The 16,384-nt window shown below is 45.3% G+C and overlaps 1 protein-coding gene across 1 annotated transcript; it reads left to right on the forward strand.

Annotated features, from left to right (window-relative positions):
* Nucleotides 1–1,824: 1,824 nt before the first annotated feature.
* On the forward strand, nt 1,825–15,482 carry rbm38 (RNA binding motif protein 38). Its single transcript, XM_012834978.3, has 4 exons — nt 1,825–2,399; nt 5,273–5,396; nt 6,998–7,052; nt 13,611–15,482. Exons 1-4 carry the CDS (start codon nt 2,190–2,192, stop codon nt 13,936–13,938), a joined length of 717 nt encoding a protein of 238 aa, XP_012690432.1. The 5' UTR covers nt 1,825–2,189; the 3' UTR covers nt 13,939–15,482.
* Nucleotides 15,483–16,384: the final 902 nt, after the last annotated feature.

Below are 16,384 nucleotides of genomic sequence, written 5' to 3' on the forward strand. Positions count from 1 at the left end.
ACCACAGGCGTTGTTTTGTCCAAATCTTTATTCATTCTCTCAAACGGATTTTTGTAACAACCCAGGACAACGCCAAAAGGCTCAGCAAAATAAAGAAAGCGACGTATATGAGAACCGTTCGGAGTCCATTTTAATACCCTCCAGACGGCACCCTTATAGGCATATACACCTTAGTTTTTCAAACAAAGGCTGACGTGATTTCTGATATTCAAACAGTATGATGTTAATATGAAATGGGATTTCTGTCTATAAAAACCTCATAAATGTTTTATCCGTTGTCAACACGAGTTTATGGGTAACCTACGGCGGTGCCATGTCCCGTGTCAGTCACTGGGCTCAAGAGCCCATTTCTACCGTGGTAAAGTTGTTCTATCCTATGCATTAACTGTATAGGAAACCTCATTCTAATTGGCTATTGCTTTCCTTGAAAAACACTTTATTGCTTGTTGTATTGAATCTACCGGAGTTGTGCATCTACAAATGTAAGTTATGTATTGCTACTTCATATCACATATCTAATTGTTTTTACTAAAAATGGACAGATTGATTAATAATGTTCAGTTTAGTATTACCTGGAATCTAGGGGGGACTGTAATTTTTACTGTTTTACTTTTTTCATGTTATTTAAATGTACCTCCCGAGTCTGCTCCAGCCTGGACCCCTATCCAAAGTGTTCTACACCCGCCCCTGATCGCAGTAGTCTGTTCTTATTGCATCCACATCCTTATAATGCAAGCTAACTTGCTGTTTAAGGTGTTTCCTCTCATAAACCTGGCTGGCAGCTAAACGGACGTCAGAGCCAATTAAAGAACCAACCACCACAACTAAAAGAAAGTCGTTGACAATGAGCGTGACATAGGTCTAATGATGTGGTTCAGGTAACTATTTAAACCCTGGGTCAACAACGTTAGTCTGGCATGACCACAGGTAGAAAAATTGAATTGAACGCTGCAACGCCTACAATAATTATGTATCTTAATTCTGAGGGAACGGCATATGCATTAAGAACCCGAAATAAAGAAAACGCACACAAGAATACAGAGCAAAGTCCCGACCTAATTTAGGGCCTGTCGAAGAAGGCCTGTCGAAGTTAACTAGCCTAAATGGGCCATTTCAATTCCGCCGAAACGACGCCAGTGAAGGTTTGGCGTTGCCACCTCACCTTTCATCCATCCATCCTTCTCCTCCGCCTCCATCTCTTTCATCCCCCTCATTTCCCCTCACTCCTGCCGAACTGCGTCTTTCATGTGGAGATCTGTCTTTATATCACTCGTGGTTCCTGTTTTCACACATTTAACCAGTGCAGGCTCATGCAACTCACACTAAACTAAATCTTGTTCAGTCATTTACATTTACAGATAAAACGTGAAGTCAAATGCTGCCATTATTCTCAAAAGGCTAACTTTGCACACCTCGTTCGTAGGCGAAACACATTATCACGGGTTTTTACTTTAAAGCACACTAATTATGTGCTAATAGGCTACTGCTTACAGATGTGTCAACTCCATTGATTTCACGAATGGGGTTAAAAGTATCCTACATAAAAATACTAAGCCATGCCTGCTCTTTATTAGTGTATACCTGCGAATCACAATGCAGTTTTTTGATAGTCATGTATTTTAAATAGGTTACACTATGGGCCTATGCAGTGTGTTTTACCAATCAGTAAAATTGAATTCTGAGTTTTAAGGGAAAAGTCAATATTTCTGTCTATATTTCCAGAATTCATAGACAAAGGCAGGTGCAGACGGATTAAGCGGGGTGGGGCAAGAATGGACAAGGGCGGACCTTGGACGTCAGAAGCGAAGAACTTGGAGGAGTAACCAAACGTGAGACGCTCCAACTACATATTGGACGTGAAAGCGAAGAGGCGTTCTCATCGCACTTCGCCTATAAGAATCTTTCTGGTGCTTCACATGGTGACTCTTCAAAGCCACCTGTCAGTTAGGACAGGCGTTCTCCTAAACCGGAGCGTTACGCATATCATTCGGGACATGGAATAGAGGAAATAATACTGGGACTGGGACTGGGACGGCAAGTACTGCCAGGTTTTGTAAAGGAAAAAACAGCCTACCTCTCTTTTTTTTAATCGAAAAGTAGGATTATTGTCTCTGAAGTTATTTATGTAAATTAGGCTACTTGTTTGGCTGTAGCCTAGATTTTGTACCTTCTGCGCGCTAGCAAATCAAATGCTTTTGCACCAGTTTGTTAAGGGGACATTGGAGACAATGCATCCTACAATTAAAAAAGACACTACTTTCACAAAGATATTTGTGGGTGGTTTACCTTATCATACCACGGATGCATCTCTTCGAAAATATTTCGAAACTTTCGGGGATATCGACGAAGCAGTTGTAATAACTGACAGACAGACCGGGAAATCGCGAGGATACGGATTTGTAAGTAGACACTGGACACAAGCAAATTTGCTTAGATGAACTGACATCTCTGTGTTATAGTTGTATGACTGCGACGCATATGTTAAGAAGAGTTCTACTGCCTACCGGTCAAAGGAGGCTAATGATACAACTACGTATAAGCCTATTGCTGTGACGTTGGCTGTAAACGACAAATTGTGAAAATAGTCTATCTTAATTTACCGAAAAAAGCCCTCGATTGGTTTGATAGAACCGACCTGCCTTTTGCCGTCTGCTAATGATTCAATAAGTAGCCTAACTGGCACGTCCTTGTAAGGATAGCTGCATGTTAGGCGAGATACGAATGTTAAATCATAGTAGCCCATCTAAACTATTTACTATTGTATATTAAATGGTCCACTGGTGAGAGAAAGTCTTTAATCTTTCTCTCTCTACTTGTCTCTCTCTCCCCCTCACACACAGAGAGATAGGGACTGATGGACACGTGTCTTCAGCCTACTTCAAGGTTAAATGTACTCGTCTGTTTCCCTCCGGAAGCGATGTTTCATTGTTCTAGATACGCTCGTTATTGTTCCAGGTGTAGGCTCATGCCAAATGACCCTGCTGAATGTGTAAAAATATCCAACGGGAAATCAGTCTACAGCTCTTTCTTTGTATATCATTAATGTTGAGCCACGGGTTTTCCCCACACACGCATGGTCTTTAGGCATGACTGGGTGATTACTGCTAGTTGTGGACAGTAATTGGCCGTTTGAACGGATTAAATGTATGGATTTTGTGCTGAAGACTCAAGTGATTTGTAGTTAGTTTGCGAATTAGAGGGATATGTCCATAAGTATGTGCGTCCAAAGGTCAGCTTGAAAAGCAGTATACATGGGAGAGCGCTTAACTTTAAACGTAGTCCTTGTTGTTATTGAGCGAAGTGTACGACATGGACAATTATGTGCATCTGTGCTGTTGTATGTATGTGTGTGTGTGTGAGGGAGAGAGAAACGTTGTGGGTGTCATGTAACACCATAAATAGATTATTTTCTTTCAGAAGTGTGTCAGATATCACTCCATCACAAAAAACACATTAACCAGTGTTGTACAGTGAATTGCTATTAGTCCTGCGGTTACCATTCAGCCTTGGTTAAAATACAGCAAACAGGCTTAGAGGAGATTGCTGATATTCCAGTAGGATGACTGTCTTTGTTTACTTAATATGGAGGTAAAAGCAACTAGACTAAAAACAGATCTACCCTGTTGCTTGAAGACCATGTTATATTGATGAGTCTCCCCCCCCCTCTCTCTCTCTCACACACACTGGCTCACACTCATCCCTCCAAAGGCTGCTCAGCAGCAGCCACAGAAGTGTGACACAGTCAGCTCCCCTCTGACAGTTGGGGCTTTGAGATAAGGCCTTCGTTTTGTTTTTACTTCCCCTTTCCACTTGCTGCCAAGGTGCAATCTTGTACGTGTCAGAAGCGGTGTAAACTAAAAAGGGAGGGAAAAACGACGTGTTTTCCACTCTCTTTTGTCTTTCGTTTGTTGCACCCTTGAATATCCTGACACCCCCCCCCCCCCCCCCCCCCACATACACACACACACACACCACCACCACCCTCAATCACACAAATTCCACTCAAAGAATTTCAACCCAAAGACGAGAGGAGAGACTGAACTGCAGAGAGAATTCTCACAAGGGCTCCATAGCCTTGATGTTTTCCCAGTGTGTTCTCTGTTTCATCATTTTACTTACCGTGCTTGTGACTACTGAGATAATTAATCTGGTCACAGCTGTGGGCCTGTGTGTATGTACTTTTGTTGATCGCAAGTAAGACAGTGTGGGATGGGGACTACTCACCCTGAATGTTTGACTGTTTTTGTAACACATAGCCTCTTCCTTGGAGAAAGCCAAATCATTACTCTCTTCTGATCGTGTGATAGAAACCAGAGGCGAGAGACTGTCCTGCAGCTGCTTCTATGCTGTTGTATAACCTCTTAGCCCAGGAGACTACAACAGATAGGGTTATAACTGTGTGTGCATATTCGTTTTGTGTGTATGCCCCTGTGCATAACTATGCTTAGATGTGTATCACTGTGACCCTGGATAGAACCAGACCCATAAAGTTTTTACTTAATTTTCATTGTGGGTAAACCAAGAGGAGAAGCTCGGAAGTAACACACACACACATACACACACACACACACACACACACACACTCAGACAGTTTCTGACCCTTCACATGGATCTTAAGGGCATTCTTAGAATCCAGTTTAGCGGTTACTCCTTTCTTCTCTACTCAGGTCAATCCTAGTCTACACTGCTTTACTTCACTGAATGCAGCAGTCTGTTGTGCTGTACTTTGGTCAGTGCCAAACAAGTCTGCTGTACTACAGTATGCTATTTCAGTCACCTCCTTCATGTTTTCCAGTGTGTTATACTGTACCATATTCGACTGTACTTCACTATACTCAAGGCTATTCTACTTCCATATCCCGCTGTGCCCACCCTTTCAAGATCACACACTCTTCCATAGGCTAAGCGAGCTCATGGGACATGCCTGCCAATCTACCCCACAGCCCTTGAGTTTTAGCACTGAAATGACTACAAAGATTTCAGAGCACAAATTGGAAAACATTTCTCCCAAGACTCAAAATGGAGTTTAAATGGGTTAGTTAGATTAAGGTGGCAACAGCGAGGGAAAGAAAGAGGGGAAATCATCAGGGATTTCCCCGTGGATCTTGCCACCTAATCAATTTAATTTCATCATGCACTGGCTCCTTTTAAGAAGATCTCCATGATGGGAAGGGAGGATTCTTCAGCAGCACTCATCTCTACTATGTTCTGACACTGGCAATGTATAGCATGTATGACTTCCTGTTGACAACAGCTTTTATTTCTGTGTCAGGTTACTATGATGGACAGGGGGGCAGCTGAACGAGCCTGTAAAGACCCAAACCCCATCATCGATGGCCGCAAAGCCAACGTCAACCTGGCCTACCTGGGAGCAAAGCCTCGCAGCCCACAAACAGGTGAGTCGTGTTCCCTGTGGGGAAATTCTAAATAAACGGTGACCTTTAACCTTCAGGGTAAGTAGGTGTAAACACAGTCCTGGCTCTGTAAACGGGCCATACACTATTCCAGCCAATCCACATTACTTCAGGAGCACTAATAAATCAAAGTTTCGACAGTGTCAAGGACTACCCCTTTAAGACTGCAGACCAAAATGTCAGGTCTGGCTGTGGTGTCCACAGAGGTACTGCGTGTCCTTCTGTGTCACTCTGTAATATGCCTAGAGCTCCAAAGAAAGGAGGCCACAGAGACACCAGACAACCTATACCATTACTGCAGTCTGTGTCTGTCTCCCCGTGAGCTTTAGGCATGTGTTGTTGCTGCATCGCTCCGTCTGTGTCTGTGTCACGTAATCACAGCTCTTGCAAGCCGTCAGCCGTTTCCCATTGCCTCACAATAGTTTCTGTCCTCTCACACACAACACCTAACAGTTAGAATGAACACACACTGACTCGCCACAAATTGACATTTCACCATAGACTCGCTCCAAAACATCTGTTCGTCTGCTGTTGTGCAGTGCTCCATAGGCCCTCAAGCATGTTAACACTAGCCTGAAAGTCCTGAAGATCCACTATCCGTGCTTCATTGCCTCTGCCAAGGAGGTTATGTTTTCGTTGCCGTTTTCTTGTCGGTCTGTTTGCCTGTCTGTTTGTCTGTCAACAGGTTTACGAAAAAAAAACTGCCAGGCCGATTTTTATGAAACTTGGTGACATGCTGAAACATGGGCCAAGTGTTTTGTACTCTGTTGGGGATACTGATAAGTGAAACAGCGCGCTTGTTTCCCCACAAACAGTAGGAAACGGAGGGAAGAGAACGGTTAGAGAGATGCCTGAAATGAATGCATGCCCCGGGAAGAGGAAAAGGGAGAGCAGAAAGAAATGGAGATAAAGATGGAGCAGGAGAGCAAGTCTTCACTTCTATCTTCGGCCTCTTCAGTGATTCATCCTAAATCGTGTGTGTGTGTGGGGGGGGGGGGGGGGGGGGGGGGGTTGTTGAGAGTTCAGGGGGGGGGGGGGGGGCTGTGTCTGACCTGTTTGACTCAGCCTCAGCTGATGCATTGTGAGTGCTGGGTAGTCACCGATGTGTTCTCATCATCTCTGTTTTTGTGTGCGTGTGTGAGAGAGAGAAACAGAAAGCAAGAGGGAGAGTCGGGCAGAGCTGCAGGAAGAGTTAGTCAAGCGAGAGATGTTTCTCATCAGTGTCTCTCCAGATTGGCTGTTGCGCTTTCAAATAAACAGGCTGGAGTTTTTTCAGTTCAGTGAGTGAACAGGGGAAGGCACAGAGGCATGAGCAATGAGAGAACTGGGGGTGGGGGGGGGATGTTTTGAGAAAAGGGTGGGGGAGGGAAAGAAAAGAATCTGAGCAAAAAAAAAAAGGAGAACTGGGAAGACGAGGATCAAGGAGAAGTGGTCTAATGGTATAATTTAACTAAAAGATCAAACGACCACTGCCTTTAACCCCGTGTGTGTGATGTGATTTCTCCTCTTTCTCTCACTTTGTGTCTTTCTTTTCAGAAATGTGATTTTCCCCCTCCTAATTCCTTGTGTTTTGTCCCCTACAGGCCTCTCTATTGGTGTGCAGCAGATCCACCCCACGCTGTTACAGAGGCAGTATGGGTAAGCCAGAGCACCACAGAACATATATTTTCTCATCCTGACGACAGTCTATCCATGTCTCTTCACAATCATTTCATCTTCGTGAAAGTTGAGAGTACTCTGTCCAAACAGAAGAGTCTCATCTCTGTCTCCTGGAACTCTCTCCATCTCTCTCTCTATGTCTCTCACACACACGCTCATGCTGATGCTCTCTCATACACATACACAGGCTCTCTTGCTCACAATCTCTCTCTCTCTCTCTCTCTCTCTCTCTCTCTCTCTCTCTCTCTCTCTCTCTCTCTCTCTCTGGGGTTGTGTGTTTACTATCCTGGCTCTGTTTGCCGTGGGTTTATTTTGGGCGCAGGCCTGTTTTTCTTGCTGCTCTGTGCTCGGCTCCTTTCACAGGCCATTAGTGCGCTAAGGAGTCCAGCTCCCCTCTCCCCGTTAGGCCTGACCTGCTTGTCAGCAGGGTCAACAAGTCTCATATACGTACACACACACACACACACACACACACACACACACACACACACACACAGCCATTGTCACAAACATACCTATATACATACAGTCTTAGGGACACACTAACAATTCTTTCTCACTCGCATACTGGACGCACTCGTATGCATACATGCCTAAGTATGCATAAATAGAAACTCCCATGGGCAATAAAATAATGCACTTTAATAAACAATTTCCCCCCACTTTCACTGGCACACATACATCCACACACCTACACTCACTCACACATACTTGTCACTGCTGCAGAAACTTTGTAGTGTAAACAGATATGGCAGGGTCTGGAGTGGGGGTGAAGCCTGTAGAGAGGAGAGGGCTCGAGGTCTTGTCTCTGTCTGGTGTCAGGCTGTGGAAGACATGATGGAGGTTCCGCTCTCCTCCCACCTGCACTCTGATTGGATGTCCTCCTTACCTCCCTCCTCTGATTGGACGACCTTTGTCAGTCTCAGAGGAAAACACTCCAATCCTCTGTAATGGGTTCCAAAATATTCCACTGTGACTAAGGAACTGGTTCTCACTCTGTGACACTGTTGTGACAAGTCTGTTTAAAAACAACACCAAAGAAAGAAGAAGAAAAAAATCGTATGATGTACACTGTTATTATTAGCCACAAAAAGTTTGGATGAGTTTGTTATTCGTCTTCATGTTTACGAAGTGCAGGGACAGTTTGGTCCCCTCCACTCGTCGTAACCATGGAAACGATGACATTTGTTATGCTGTGAGGTCGGTCCAGGAGGGGCTCCAGATTTCTCAGAGAGGGACAGGAGGCCCTTTCAGAAGGCCCAGTTTAAACTTCACGGCTCAATGATTATTAAAATTTCAGCTGCCACTCTTGAATTATTGAGGAGGATTGGTTATGAGGGATTTGGGAGTGGCCCTAAGGGCTTATGAATTAGTCAATGTGGCTTGATTGCATTGACTATGAGACAGATCTGTTGCCCACTCACTGGAGGTGTCTGGGCGTCGCTGCCCACACCTCTTTCCTTTCATCTTCTTAAGCAGATAATGACCATTAACACACTCATCAGAAACCCTGTTTACAGACATAATAAACATTGTGTGGATGTGAGGATTTGTTTACTTGAGCCGGCTAACTGTGTTGCATTGTCTGTAAAGCAAAACCAAACTCAGGAAAAGCGCCCTGTTTAGTGTTTGTTGATGACGATGCTCTGACCCTGTAATGGAGGTGAACTGCACACACATCAAATACAAGTTACCATTACATCCCAATTTGAATCCTTTTTACGTTTGCCTATGGTAGAGTTCCATTATGTCTGATTAAGCTAGTTTACAAGCCCATTGTGTGCTGCTGACTGTGTGAAATGTCTTTGTTGGGACAGTTGCTCTGAGTCCATTATGGGAGGCTCATGGTGTTTAAACCGTGGACGCAACAGCACTTAGGCAGTTTATTTTAGAGAGACACTTCATTTGAATGCTGACGAGACATGCTGGGCAAAGCTTGAGTAATATATGACATCATGTCTTAAAAGGTGTCCAGATTTATGTACAGGCTACTGAAGTCAAAGTTAACATGAACTCTTTCCAAAGTAGGTTTTGTAACAACTTGTTTTCTCACCAACTACTCTGTCACTACTTGGACAAAAACAGTTCTTTTTTTTGTTCTGTTGCTAAATTGATTCTTTCCTCCCTCTGCGGCCGGTCGGCCTGTCCTTGTTTGGTAAAGGGGGAGCCCGGGGGAGGGGTCTGAAGGAGAAGCCCTGTGCCCGTGGCCCCGGCTCTGTGTTGGCACGCCGGCCTCAACACCCATCTGCTCGCTGGCAGGGCACACATCACGCTTCTCTCTGGAGAGAGACATACAGAGGCTGGCACCATTTTCTCTCTCTTTTTCTCCTCCCTCTTTTTTTTTTTTTTTTTTTTTTTTTTTAAACCGTGAAGAGGAAGAGGGTTGTGGTGGAAGGCTATTGCACATTTCCTGTGCAAACACACAGTCTAGGCCTGCGCTAGGCTAGGCTAGGCACTAAAGAGGGGGATTAGGGGCTGGGAAACACTGGGAACATTAAGCCCTGGGTGGGAAGAGGCAGAACAGAGATGGGGGAGTGCAGGGAGTGGAGGAGGGGGGTGGGCTGCAGAGTAAACTAAAGATCCTAACTTTGCTGAACTTGCAGTGTGCGGATCATTCATCCACAGCATCTGTGCCACCTTCAAAACACTCTCCAGTCTCTCTGTCGCCTCCCCCACTGCAAACTCCCACTCTTTCAAGTAGGTTAGCCCATGTCCTCTGTGATTCTTCCTTGTCTTTGTCTCTTGTCTCCTCTTTCCCTCTCTCCTCTCCCTCTCTCTCGCTCCTTCATTTCTCCGGTTCTCCCTGAAGGTGGGGGAAGCTTTTCTGTCGTTTCTCTCTTCCCCTCTGGCGTATCTGCTCTCACCCATGGGGGCTAATTATAAACCTCTCGCTCAGCAAGCCCACACGTTTAGAGGCTGAGCTGAACCCACCATCATGAGCTCACAACCAGTGCCTGCGGGCCATGAGCTTTCCCTATAGTCTCCACTCCTATATGATCCCATACTGGTGAGGTCAGTACTGGGGGTGTCCTTAGTCAGGGGCTTTCTTATTAAGCACTAAGGATAGTGTTTTATGCTTAGGAAGGTTCCTAACTGAGTGAAATGACCCGGAAGTATCAAAGTGGCAGCCATTAAGATAAGGTCAAATTTTCGAAATGCTTAGGAAAGGTGCTTCAGTGCTTCCTTTCTCATCTCCTTTAGCATAGGGTACACTGGACCAATTTAGTAAAAGAGATCATACAGTCCCACAATTCCTTGCGGCAACAACATTTAAAGACCCATGTCAGTAACATTAGCCGTTGCATAATTACATTGCCTAGAGTATCTGCAGTCGGATTCTCTTAGCACCGTGGATGTCTTTTTTTTTTTTTTTTTTTTAAATAATCTTTCCTTGACCTTCTGACCTTTTCCATCGTGGTCAAGGAAAAGTGGTCAGGAGAGGACATAGTAACTTTTTTGACTATTCCACTGCAGCCCAGGTTCAGAAAAAGGGAAAGATCCTCACCAGTGTTCAGCCTTCTGTACTGATTGATTAGCATGACCCAGAGGTATAAAACTGAGGAATGAGATCAGCTGTCTGTGTGCATGAGTGGAGCAAAAACACGGCAGATCCTCCAAGCTGGCCAATCTGAGAGAACTCACCCTCTTGAACCGGTTTCTCATAGTGCTGCAGTCATCCTAAGAGAGACAGACAGAGAAAGAACTCCAAATAATACTCATGTATTTCCTTTCATTTCATGATGAGCATGTGAAACTTTCAGGAACAGACAGAGCCCGTGGTGAAGAGTGTGCTGGGCCATTGTCTGCTGCACTGCTCCTTATCTCCCCTCAGCCCTTACCTGGGACTCAGCTGTGCCGACATTCAGACGCAGGTGAAAGAGGAGGGAGCCGCAGCTGTCTGTCTTCCTGTCCATCTCTCTTCCTCTCGGCGTGGCTCTTGTTTGTCTCATTTTAGTGTATATGTGTCTTCTCTGTCTATCTGTCTTTTTTTTTTCTTTTCTTTCTTTCTCCACTTTTCTTTCGCTTGATCTTCCTCTGGGTCTGAAGCGGGCGTAGGGGCGGCACAGGCCACAGAGCTCTTCCCTCAGCCCCCGGCGGGAGTAATGACCCCACGTGACCTTGGAGGGGAGGGCAGGGGAGCGGCGGAGCAGAATTTCACACTTGCGTGCTCGGGGCAGCGTGTTTTTTTCCGAGGCCAAGCTCCACAAGTTACATTTGCCATTACTCAGCCTCGCTGCCCTCCGCCGACGCTACGAGACACCCACTGCATATCTCTTCATTAGGCACAATCTGCTCTGCCTCTCTCTGCCTCTCTGTCTCAATTTCTCTCCCTCCCCCCTCTGTTCATCCACTATCTCTCTCGCTCTCTGTCTACTTCCTTCATTATCTTTTGCTCTCTCACCGTTGATCTGCTCACCCATACCTTTTGTCTTTTCTCCCTGTCCCTCTCTATCTCCATCTTCCCTTCAGTTATTTTTCTCCGTCTTTCCCTTTGCGTATTATAGCGTAGCAAGAAGGGACAGGCAGGAGGCAGGGCTCCTCTTCTGCCTCTCCTACCGAGCCACTGTCACTCGCAATACATCAGCCCACAGCAGAGGACAAAGCAGGGCTACAGAAGGAGAATGACACTGCAGTTCAGTGTGTTTGTGTCTGTGTGTGTATGTGTGTCTGTGTGTGGTGGCTTGCGTGTTGACAGGATTACGAGTGGCCAGATAGGTTTCAGGCTATGGGTTTCCTATTTTGAGATTTTCAGTATTCCCTTGTTTCTGCATGCTAGTGTGGGGGCGGAGAAAAGATAAGGAACTGTGTGTGTGTGTGTGTGTGTGTGTGTGTGTGTGTGTGTGTGTGTGTGTGTGTGTGTGTGTGTGTGTGTGTGTGTGTGTGTGTGTTGGGAGGCGTGGGTGTTTGATAAGCACACACAAGCCTGGATCTCTCTGTGTTTAGGGGTAAGCAACCCAGAGGCTTCCAAAATCACTTCAGTGTGTTTGTCCATCACACCCGCTTGTGCGTGTGTGTGTAGATGTGTTTAGGTTGGTGAGTGGGTGAGAGAGAAAAAGAGAGAGAGAAGGGATTGCAATGCCATTAGAAGAGGTTAGGAGCAATCTTTGTTTGAGCCTGGTGTCTTTGTTGTGCATACGTAACACTTTGGCATTGTCATTTTGCCATTTAATTCATGTTCATGTGTAGCATTTCATATGGATGTTACTGGCCACTCCTAGAAAACACATGCCCTGAAAAACACAGGAAATTCCAGTAACCTCACCCAAGACATGATTCTGACATGAGATTAGAGTAATGTGTGCCTATACGTTCATGTTTATTTTGTATGCATGAATGCTCATTGAGGGGGATCTCTGTGGGGGATTGTGTGAGCGTTTTTGAAGTGTGAGTTTTCGATGTGTATTTGTATGCCTTGCGTATTGCTGTCATTGCCGCAGTTGTAATTATTGTTGTCATGTTTATGTGCATTTGGCTGTGTGCGTATATATGCATGCACACACAGTGTGTGTGTGTGTCTGTGTCTGAGCCTGAGCTTGCGTAGTTCCCAAATGGTTGTGATAATGAATCTTCCTCTGGAGAGCTCTTCTCCTCTATTTATAGCGGTCCTCTGGTTTGCAGTGCTGGTGATAATTGCATCCAGAGGTGAGTGAAACACTCCGGGTGTGGCATTGTGGATGGCAGGCGCTCGTGGGTTGGGGCCAGTGTTCTAATGAGATCCGTAAATTCTGTCCTATGGAGCACACACCACCCATACCCATCGCTTACCCCAGCGAGGAAGCTTGCCGTGTGTATGTTTGTGTTTGTGTGTGTGTGCGTGCCCACACCACTTACTTTTGGGATTTAATTTTGAGTTGGGTATGTTTGTGTGTGTATGTTTATAAGTGTTCATGAGTGCATTCATCTGTCCATGTGTATATGCGTGTTTATGAGCTTGAAGAGTGTTTCTGTGAGTTTTCATGCGCTCATGACTGCTCGCTCCTCTCCTTGGCAACCTCCTACCTCCCAGAGGCATGACCTCATCGTGCAGGAGAGATGAGGCCACCCCACCCAACCCCAACCCACCCCCTCCACAGCAAGCCCCTGGCACTCAAACTCACAGGGGTGGTGCCCCCTCCTCTAGCGCTCTCATTCATTCTCTCTCTCTCTCTCTCCCCCTCCCTGCCTGCCTGCCTGCCTGCAAACTGTGTCTGTGTACATATCTGCATGTGTGTTTGTTATGTATGTATTTGTTTTTGGAGTTGGAGTGTTTGTGTGTCTGCAGAGTGTGCTTGTCAAAATGTGTGAGTGTAGAGAGTGTGTGTGTGTGGGGGGGGGGGTGTGTCTGTGTGTGTGTGTGTGGGGGGGTGGTGTCTGTGTGTTTGTCTTTTGAGTGTGGGAGGTAGGCTATTAGATGCTTTAGAGGCGCTGGATGTCCTAGGGGAGTTCAGTACACTGAACTGAAACTGATAAACTCAGTAAAAGTGATCGCAAACTAAATTAATTGAGATCTCTTTCTCTTTTTACTTTGTTGCTTTCTCTCCCTCTCTCTTTCTCCAGGTTGGCTCAGCAGTATATGTACTCCCCCCAGGCCTATGTTCAGCCTAGTCTGATGTTACCAAGCCAGGTCTCGTCCACCATGGGCTCCCCCTATCTGGACTACAGCGCGGCCTACGCGCAGTATGCATCTGCTGCCTTCGAGCAGTACCCCTACGCTGCCTCACCAGGCTTCCTGAGTTACGCCTACCCCACCACGACCCACATGGGACCCTCTGCTGCTGCCACCCCTACGCCTGTCCCACCCTCTCTCTCAGCAGGAACCACCTCAGCAGCAACCGCCTTCCTCCAGTACCCCGCCCAGCCACTGCATCTGGACCGCCTGCAGTGAAGAGGAGCGGGTGGAGTAGATTATTGCACTATTACATCATCAAGATGGGACGAAGGGCCGTGATGTAATCAGCGTGGGACTCATTGCCATCAAGTGGAGACCCCAGTCACTCCCAAAGGGCTTCCTGTTGTACTTTTACAAACAAGCAAGGAAAAACAAAAACACGTTAGTTTAAATGAACATTAGTCCTACAATTTTTTACCATTTATTAATATTATAATTAATGTTATTTTTCAACATGTATCTTTGTTATTGTCTGTGCTGTTGGTATGATTGTTATATGAACTCAGTGGACTCAGGGCTCTGGCTGTGTATGGGACTGTGGCTGAGGGAGGGCGGGGTTGTAAGGGGCCCCAGGTACACTCCCAGAGAGGCCAGGGGGAGGCCTAGAGCAGGGGAGAGTCAGGCCTGGGCCAAGCTCCACTGCTCAGGACAAATGGAGGTGGTGGATGATTAACAAGCAAAGGCTTTCTCTAAAACTAGATGCTGAAACCCTAACTCTTTTTATGGGCACCGTATCACAGGCAGGCAAACACACACACACACACACACACACACACACACACGCATTATATACACCAATATCTAGAGGTACTGAATACTATTAGTAAACATATGTATCTTAATCACACCAAACCACTTCAAAAATGTCCATGATGAGGCCTTTTGTAGATTTTCCTTCATTCATCCTACAGTTCTTCATCATCTTTCTCCAATTTGGACCCTTTTATGCCTTAGCATTTTAAAGGGTTTAGAATATTATGGTAACCTGAATTTAGCCATTTATCTCTTTCTTCAATCCTGTTCTCATTCACGTCTGTAAAATCTCTTTCTCTCTTTATCTTTATCTCTTTCTCTTTCTCTCCATAGTACACAATGATAACTCAACTGAATATTCTGTTTGGTACAGTGGTGGGCGGATTGATGTGTATAAGGTAGACAACACTGTAAGTCCTGTATTTTATGTAATTACTAATGTAAAGCCAGGATAATCAGTAAGGACATATTTATGTTGACTCAACAGCTATGGGAGAGGTGATGATGATAATACAGTATTTATGTTGAAGGTATTTATATCGCAGTAACAAATATCCATGTTTCACCTGTGCTTCCATGTCTCTCTAAGACAACCGATCAGACCTCTGTCTCTAGAGAGGCTTTCTCTCAGGCTGCCACCCTCAGCTGATGAGGGCCTGGCGTAGTCGCTCCTGCCCGAGGAAGCCTGTCATGTAGGGTCTTAGACTGAGTTATTTCAGGAGGAATGGAGTCTGTACCAATAAAAGATTTTGTTTTTTTTAGAGCAGGGGGTGAGCGATCATTATTTAATACCAACTGTACAAAAGCCTGACCCATGTCCATATAGGGACATACCAGACTTGAATGGAGTCTGCAAAAAGTGGATGTAGATTTTGGTTGGGGTTGTAATTTGGGGTACTTTTGGGTTAGCTGGCATTGTCACACGGCTGGCGTTTCTCAGTGGCACAATATTTATGTATGGCAGAAGCCAGACAACAATGTTCACAATAAAGGACTTTGTAAATACATGTATTGCAATTCCATGTTTATTTGTTGTATCCAGGCTGGTGGGTTGAAAAGGATACTCCATGTGTGTCATTGCACACTAGCTGGAAAGACAAAGGCGGATATCTTTCACCTAAAAGGGCAATGATAAAGATGTTACATTGGGTGTTGTCCCCAATAGCTTTGTTCTGTGTGCCAGTGCGTGAAATAAAGGGGAACCTTAAATTAACAGCCATTTTGAGCTCCACTGAACAGAAACCTAATTTTGCCTCACACTCAGAATATTTGCAAGTCTAGGGCTTCATGCATCACCATTCAGTGGACAATGACCCCAGGAAGTTTTAATGTTACTTAACCGGTGTTTGATGTAGCTCTTATTCACCCTTTCAATTCTAACTATTCTTGCATTGAATTGTAGAAGTTGTATTCCTCCAACATCTTCAATGTCGTATACCCTGTGCAAATTATAATATGGGTTTGCTCTAAACAGCTTTCTTAAAATTAACACAATGAAAAACTTTTTGTAATTGCATATATGCTGCAGAACTAACAGAGTATAGTAAAGAGGCAGTCCATTTTTATCTTGGCAACCAACATTTTCACCACATCACATTTAGTTTGAGCTCTACATACACACACAAATACACACACTTCCTTTGTTCAACAGTTGGTGAGTGTGGGCGGTGTGCAGCCCACTGTCTGCAGTTGTCGTTCTGAGTGATGTAGGCACAGTAAAGGAGACAAGTGTGAAAGTAAGAGGGGTTTCCTAACCGGGTTTATCTGTTATCTGTCTACCACAAATACAGCCATGCCATCTCTCGACCTCGCCCATCCTGCCCCTTTCCCCCCTGCGGGGCCTCTATCTCTCTAGAGATCTGCCCTGTCAAACACCGCACTAGCCACTGCTGCAAATCCGCTCATTTAT

The sequence above is a fragment of the Clupea harengus genome, chromosome 4 (genome assembly GCF_900700415.2).
Source record: "Clupea harengus chromosome 4, Ch_v2.0.2, whole genome shotgun sequence".
Taxonomy (NCBI): Eukaryota; Metazoa; Chordata; class Actinopteri; order Clupeiformes; family Clupeidae; genus Clupea; species Clupea harengus.